This window comes from Chrysochloris asiatica, unplaced genomic scaffold, assembly GCF_000296735.1.
Source record: "Chrysochloris asiatica unplaced genomic scaffold, ChrAsi1.0 scaffold00004, whole genome shotgun sequence".
In the NCBI taxonomy this organism is placed as follows: domain Eukaryota; kingdom Metazoa; phylum Chordata; class Mammalia; order Afrosoricida; family Chrysochloridae; genus Chrysochloris; species Chrysochloris asiatica.
Window position 1 is genome coordinate 46,382,738 of NW_006408522.1, and position 7,856 is coordinate 46,390,593.

A 7,856-nucleotide genomic window follows, 5' to 3' on the forward strand; every position below is an offset into this window, starting at 1 on the left:
GGCACTTAACAACAACAAATACTCAGAAAACAAAATCTCTCCAGGTGATATAGTATGCATGCAAAAAATTAAACACAGAATTAACATGCTTGCTTGATTTATCATTTTCCTTATCTGGAAAGTGTACAAGAAGAATTTTACAGTTAAGTCTATGATATAAATCCTCCTATTTAAATATTATTTGTTTTTTAAACCAAAGAATTCTTTCATATTTCTGTCCACTATTCATTTATGATAGAGGAGTATGACCAATAATAAGGTAGATATATTTTTTAGCAATGATTCTCTTCTGCAATTACATTTTATCTTTCAATGTTTCCTGGAGTATAAATACTAAAATCCAAAATAGCAATTTACCTTTTTCTTTAAGAGATAAATCAATAGAGACCAATGTTACATTCATACTGTGATTTGAAAAGTTTACTTTCTCAACAACAACAAAAAAAGAGTGACGTTAGCTAAAGCAAAATATCCCAGTATCACTTGATTGTGCTCCTCACTTCTTGCTTCCTGAGCGTCACTATCATCTTTTCTGTAGCTTTTCATACTTGATTCAAGTTAAAAAAAAACAGTTTTCTCGGATCAGAACCAGGTGTCTTTAAGCTTCAGCACAGAACTTCTGGGGCTGCAAGTTACAGACCATTTAGTGATTACCTCCCTGCTCTCTGTCAAGATTTGAACACTCATTCACATGATGTTAAACATCTACAAACATGAAATTAACTTCAGACCTTCACTTACGAAATTAAAATAGTACTGAGTTATTTTGTCTAGTGATTTAAAAGAGTTCACTTCCAAATGTAAACTTTGTTGTTGTTGTTAAGTGCCATCGAGTCGGTTCTGACTCACAGAGACCCTGTATAAGGTTTCCGAAGAGCAGCTGGTGAATTTGAACCTCCAACCTTGCAGTTCAAATCAATTTTGAGGTTGAATACTAACATATTATTTCAAATTTTTAAGCTTAGATATAGGTTACCTTAGCTATATTGCCAGTGTATCCTGGAACCAAAGTAAGATGGTTTTCTTGTTCCCACAATCCACTTAATTGTTGTTTTAAAATCTGAATATTTCTAGAAGAAAATGAGAATTCAAATATATTAGGGTATACAGACTTTGGTAGTAAATACATGAACAACAGTTTTAAAATTTTCAAGTATTAATCAGGAGGAGAACACACTACTTAAAAGTAAGCAACTGTTTAAGATAGTACTACACGTCAATCACAGGAATTAAAGGTCACTTAGTTGCCAAAGCCTGTAAGAAAGCAACTAGGTGTTTGGACACCTGCTCTTGAGCTTGAAATATGAAACTTTAAAAACACTTGAAATTATGGACTTCAAGGAAAGTGCTGGTGGTTTCATTTAATGTCTAGATGGTCCAAGGATGCTTTCCTTCCTGTGCCCTAACACAGCTTCCCTAAGCACCCTCTCTTCTCCTTCTCTACTATATTGATTACAACGGAGCTGAGGGTTACACCATAGCCATGCTTTTTCCTTTTAAAATGAAGGGCAGGGTTCTGCCAGAGACATACAGCAAGTCGCTGGACGCTGGAATCCAAGGCCCATGTTTGATTTTCATATATGAACATGATCTCAATTTAACATTTCTCTAAAAATGAAGAGGATACATATTACACATTGATACATACAGCCTACTTAAACCAAACTGCTTTTCTGAAGTATTAAAGCATGAATTTATTTTTAAAGGAATACTCACCCATCATTTATAGTTTCTGTTTTGGATGACAGCTCTGACCACCACCTTTTAATGACTGCCTGAAGCCAGTTTAAACCAACTATTACATATCTGAAACGACATTTTGTTGCAAAATTCAAGGGGTTTTATCCAAGAAGCCTTTAGTAAAGTCTGAACTCTCCCATAAAACACACACACACATTTATCTTTCCCCTTTTGCATACTCATTTCACTACTTTCATGATCCATTTCACAAAACTATGATGCAGCTTGTTTAGAGCTGTTTCTGTCATTGCTCTTTTAGTAATTCTATATTGGTTTTCCCTACTTAGATTACTGACCTCCGTGAAAATAGAAACCAGGGCTAATGGAGACCAATCTAACCACATGCACTCACATTAGGCACAAATTAAGGATGCTGAAAGAAAAAATGAATTGAGATTCAAATTAACACTTACTCTTCAAATTTGCTTTTAAGTAGTGATTTTACTAGTGGCAACAAGTCTACACAGCAGCCAAGTGAGATGCATTGTTTTTCTTCCTGTAAACTAAAAGAAAGAAATACTAAATTTAAAAAATATGAACTGGCCATAATTTGTCCTTCTTTAAATTCAATTTTTTTTTGCCCCTGAAAAATTTCTTTTTACCTATTGGTGAGCACAGGAAGACAGTCGACCACAACTCCAAGATCTTCTATCCTGTGGGTACAAAAAGGACAGTATTGCTTAGAGAGCTGATTTCCTTATTGATATGAGGGAGATTCAAAAAGTTCACGTAAAAATTAAATTATCTTTTAATTTCATTTTCCACTAACTTTCTGAAATCCCCTTGTTATCTTCTCACCGATCCTAAGAAACTTAACTATTGGTTGTTACCAATTTGAGTCTTTATGATGAGCCAGGCACTGGGGATACAGCATGAACAGAGAAATACAAATCTATGCCTTATAGAGTTTATATGTCAGTATGTGAGTGTGGGAAGCCAGGCAGAAACAGAAAGTAAACAAACAAGTACACGGACTATGTTGACGGTGGTAAGTATCATGGAGAACAATATAGCAGGAAAGGGAGATAGGGAGAAATATGTACTTTCAAATGATGTGGTTGCTTAACTAATAAGGAAATATTTGAATAGAATTTTGAATATATGAGGAAGATAACGCTCAACAGGGATTTTAAAAAAGGTTTTCCCATACTGGTCTCGTGGAGTTTTATAGAGAAGAATCTCAGTCAGAGAAGGTACCAGCTGTGCTCAACCTAACGCTGATAGTGAAGATAAAACAGATTCACTATTTTCTTTTTTTCACTCTTGTTGATGTTGTTAAACGCCATCAAGTCAGTTTTGACTCACAGTGACCCTGTATAGGGTTTCCAAAGAGCAGTTGGTGGATTTAAACTGCCAACTGCCAATCTTGTGGTCTGCAGTCCACTAGTGACCCTACAGCACCACACACCACTCTCTTAGATGGTGACAAATATAAACAACACTGTTTCTATTAAAGCTAAAAATTGTTGTTGTTATGTGCCATCAAGTCGGTTCCAACCAATAGTGACCCTACCTGGGGTTTCTAAGGAGCAGCTGGTGAGCTTGAACTTTTAGTTTAAACCGACATTGAACTTATAGTTTAAATCGACATTGCTACCCAGTGCATTAATGCACAGCACCACATCAGGACTCCAAGTTAAACACAGCAAGTTTTAATTTCTAGGTAGTGATAACATAAAAAAGAAGAGGAACTTCTAATTATCCCATTGCAGTTTAGTTTTATTGAACAAAAAACATAGTCACACTTACCTCACCAAATAAGCCACAAGTTCACTTATACTTCTTTTCCTCCAAAAGGTTAAAGCTACATTCAACCTCAAATTCCTGCTGAACAAAACTTGTGCCATTGTTTCATGGTCCTGAGAAAGCTGAAAGGCAATAATCTAATACGTTACAAAGCACATTGAAACATGGTATGAAACCATTTTTCTTCAATTTAATCATCCTATAACAATATTTTTAATTATGCATAGGTAACTCCTTTTACTATCCAACAGAGGAATATTTCAAATAAAAATATAGTCTGAATCAATACAGAGACTAATTAGTTTTTAGTGAACATTCTTCCTTGTTTGCTACCAATGACTTTCTATTAAATCTGTCTATTAAGTAACTTTAAGGAACCCTGGTGGAGCTGTGGGCCAATCATTGGATTACTAACCACAGATAGGTGGTTGAAACCCATCAGCTGCTCCGAGAGAGAAAGATAAGGCTTTTTGTAAAGATTTACAATCTCAGAAACCCCATATAGGATAACCATGAACTGGAATCGGCTTCATGGCAGTGGGTTTGGGTTGGGCTGTTTGATAATGAAAAAATAATTTTCTATCTGACCCACAAACCTTGCACTTTATGTAGATTAAAGGAAAAATAAACATACAAGGGTAAGCTAAAAAGTACTGCTACAAAATCATAGGATTGAACAAAAATTTCAGAATGTGAAGCTATTGTTTAACATCTCCATCTAGGTCTATACATGTCTGAAGGCCATGTTTTCCAGCTCTCTAATCCTTCCCCAGAAGAATTCTAAGCCATTTGATTTGCACTACATTCAAACAATAGTTTTGGTATCCTCAAGGGACTCAAATCATGTTCCTTTTAAAAGCTGAGTTTGGGGGAACAAAAAGAAGTCCGAAGGTGCAAGATCAGGGCTGTAGGATGGATGGGGTAATGTTTCCCAATGAAAATCTCATAGGCTAACTCCTGATACGGAGTCCTGGTATGGCACTGTGGACTAATGTGCTAGACTGCAAAGTTATTTGAGCCTCACGGTCAGTGGTTCAAGTTCACCAGCTGCTCCTTGGAAACCCTATACAGGGTTGCTAGGGGTCGGAACTGACTCGAGGGCATTTAACAACAACAACAACAACAACAACAACAACAACAACCCTTGATACCCTCAAAGAATCAGCAAGTCCATTGTAGTTACAGGAAAAAAAAATCCTCAGCACATCCTTCCTATCCTTTTCCTCACCGATTCGGTTTTCAATTACCTTAACGCTTCTTCATAATAAGTCCCCTGATCATCCTGTGTCCTTAAAGTAAATCTATCAAGATTACCCCTTTGGGATCCCCCAAAATAGTCACCTTAACCTTCTGAGTGGCCCCTCTGCCTTGAACTGAACTGACCAGCAGATCCCATCTGAAGTCACTTTTTTGGTTGGACTTTTTTTTTTTCAATTACATCATATTGTTTACTTAAAAGTATGCACATGTGTGTGTACACAAAAATTAGCATTTTAAACTCATTTCTCAAATCCAAGCTATTTTGTATTGTTTGATAGGTCAGGGACAGGCAAAGGTGGCAGATGGGATGGTTAACTGGATCATAATGCGGTTACCCTCATCTATGCATGCAATAATGTGATTGTGAACAATTCCCAACATGAGGCTCCTGGCTTGCACTGTGCTATAATCATGTGAGCGATGTCACTGAGGGAAACAGGAAAAGTTACTGTCCTGTCAACTTTGTTGCCATCAAGTTGGTTTCCACTCACAGCGACCTTGTATAGGATTTCCAAGGAGCAGCTAGTGGGTATGAACCGGACCTTGTTTTTGAAAACACCCCAAGAAAACTAAGGCAAGTGCATTACTGAGAGAGCTTGTCTGCAGGCATCCACTGATCACAGAAAAATGTTTAATCACATTTTGTTTGGAACAAAACCTGTGAATGTATGAACTGGAACTCTAGGAGTAATAACTTTTTGATTTACCCTCTTATAGAGATTAGTCATTATCAACTGAAATGCAAAATCAGGGAATCCAAAATTTGCAGTTCTCGGACATGTTAAGAAATCATTTAAATTTATTCACTTGTATTTTACAGAATATAAGGAATATACTTCTATTGAATAAAATTTAAATACCACCCAAGTGTTGTGGTGCTGTAGGATAAGCACTGGACCACAAGGCTGGTTTGAACCGCAAGGTTGGCAGATCAAACCCACCAGCCACTCCTCAGAAATCCTGTAAATGATCGCTATGACTTGGAACTGATTCAAAAGCACTTAATAACAACATACAGAGTAAAGTGAATAATACTTTTTACCTGTCACAGAAACATCCAGCCCCACTTCCCAGAAGTGATTATAGGTTAGTATGAATCTTTACAGATTTCTGATGGGACACTGTATGATAAGCACTGTACTGTAAACCAAAAGGTCGGTGGTTCGGTGGTTCAAACCCACCAACTGTTCCTTGGAAACCCAATACAGGATTGCTATGAATCAGAACCACTTGACGGCGCCCACAACAACAGCTCATAACAACAACAGCATGTATCTTTACAAATCATCTTCTAGACAAAGACATATTATTTAAATATATGTGTACATATATAAATACTTAAAATGAAATTATATCTATAGTTTAGAAGCTTTGCCTTTTAACTTACATACAGTTTTCATTGGCAAAACATAGATCAATCTCATTCAATACTCTCCAGTCTTTATACAGAAAAACATTGGATTGGTTTTTGTTTGTCCTTATGAAAACTGTGTCTCAATGGATAGAAGGAGCCCTGGGAGTGTAGTGGATTATGAGATGGGCTGCTAACCTCAAGGTAAGCAGTTTGAATCTACCAGTCGCTCCTCAGAAACTCTATACAGGGTTACCATGAGTCAGAATCAACTTGACAGAACCACACCACCACCAATGAAAATATTATGTATGTAAATGTATGCACTTGTACAAACACTTAAACAAGATTAATTTACACAATTAGAACTGCTAGATCAAATTACACATATCTGAACATTGACAAAATAGCATGGTATCACTTTTAGAATAGATTTAGGTTATTACAGCAGGTTTTAGTAAACCACAAAAAAAAAAGAATTACAAAGGAGTTATCGATAAGCCTATTAGTTAAATGTGAGATTGAGGGAGGCTTTGGTGTAAAAATGAGAAGGCAAAGTAAAAAGAGGGACTTGGAAATGTCTCACTGTGGCACTGAAATACATAACTGAAACTACTTTATTAAGGCATTTATTCTGAGAAGGCTTACTTCCTCAATTCAGCTGAACAACTAGGCCTCAATTGAAGCCAGATTTTTGTGTTATATACTTACTTGTATGTTCTTTTCCTACAGAGTATGCAATTTCTAAGACTGATTAGTGTTTGCCTCACCAATTTTATAGCGACATGAATGCTGGGATGGTGTCTGTTTTCCACTTACCCATTTCCCCAGAGTCTGCATAAGGCATGACACAACAGGGGAACATCACAGGTACTTGTGAATTCATTAGTATGACAGTGCTTCTCTTTATGAATACTGAAGGCCAGTCATTATGCTATTCTCCAGAGCCCAAGGTCATTCACTTTTGAAAAAAATTTTTCTTCAAGCTCTCTTCTCACAGACACCATTTACTTCTTCCAATTCTCCTAGCGTTGTTATATTTTTATTACTTCAGGATCTTTATTATGTAAGAAAGGTTATTTTCACTGACAAACAGAATGCATTTTCTATTATTTCATTATAGTTTTAGTTAACAAATAACATTTTCTAAAAATCTTTTTACCTTTGTTTATCTCATTTATTTCTTCTAATTATTATCCTGAATATGATGTCTTCATGTACCTACCCATACTGTTTGTAGGCCACAGAAAATGCTTTTCAAGCTGTCATGTTAGACAGAAACAATACTAAGGTTATCAAATAATATTTTAAAAACAGGGTGTACTCATACAATGTAATACTATTTCTATTTTTAAAATAATAGCTACTTAATGATCTAAAAATCCTTAGTCACTGAACTCAAATTATCAGATAATTTATATAAAAAGAGAAGAAAAACAATTACTATTATTTCTTTCTGAATGTTGAGATTATAGATTTCTTTTTCTTTTGGGTTTATCTTCTAAAACGCTATCTCAAGACTGATTGTGAGGGTTGGAAATGCAAAGGTAGACGTTTTGTAGCAAGGAAGGGAGTAATTATTTCTCCAGTCTAGGAGCGGAGGTCTCTGGGACCATCAACGGAGAGGAGCTGAGAGTGGGACCCTACCAGGGAAGCAGGGATGTCTGAGATGGAGACAGAGATGATGACGTGGAGTGATGAAGCGGCTGGGGACTTTGGATCCAGAGAGGGAGAGGGACTCTGGGCCAAAGACTGGGGG

General features: G+C 36.4%; 1 protein-coding gene across 1 annotated transcript in view; it reads right to left on the reverse strand.

Annotated features, from left to right (window-relative positions):
• KATNBL1 (katanin p80 subunit B-like 1) overlaps nucleotides 1-7,856 on the reverse strand; it is a 25,635-nt gene that overhangs the window by 7,603 nt on the left and 10,176 nt on the right. Inside the window, exons 4-8 of the mRNA XM_006831813.1 lie at nucleotides 3,490-3,608; nucleotides 2,343-2,393; nucleotides 2,154-2,243; nucleotides 1,717-1,806; nucleotides 977-1,070 (exon numbers count right to left, since the gene is read on the reverse strand). Of these exons, the coding sequence (XP_006831876.1) occupies nucleotides 977-1,070; nucleotides 1,717-1,806; nucleotides 2,154-2,243; nucleotides 2,343-2,393; nucleotides 3,490-3,608 (444 nt within the window). The remainder of the gene's footprint in view (nucleotides 1-976; nucleotides 1,071-1,716; nucleotides 1,807-2,153; nucleotides 2,244-2,342; nucleotides 2,394-3,489; nucleotides 3,609-7,856) is intronic.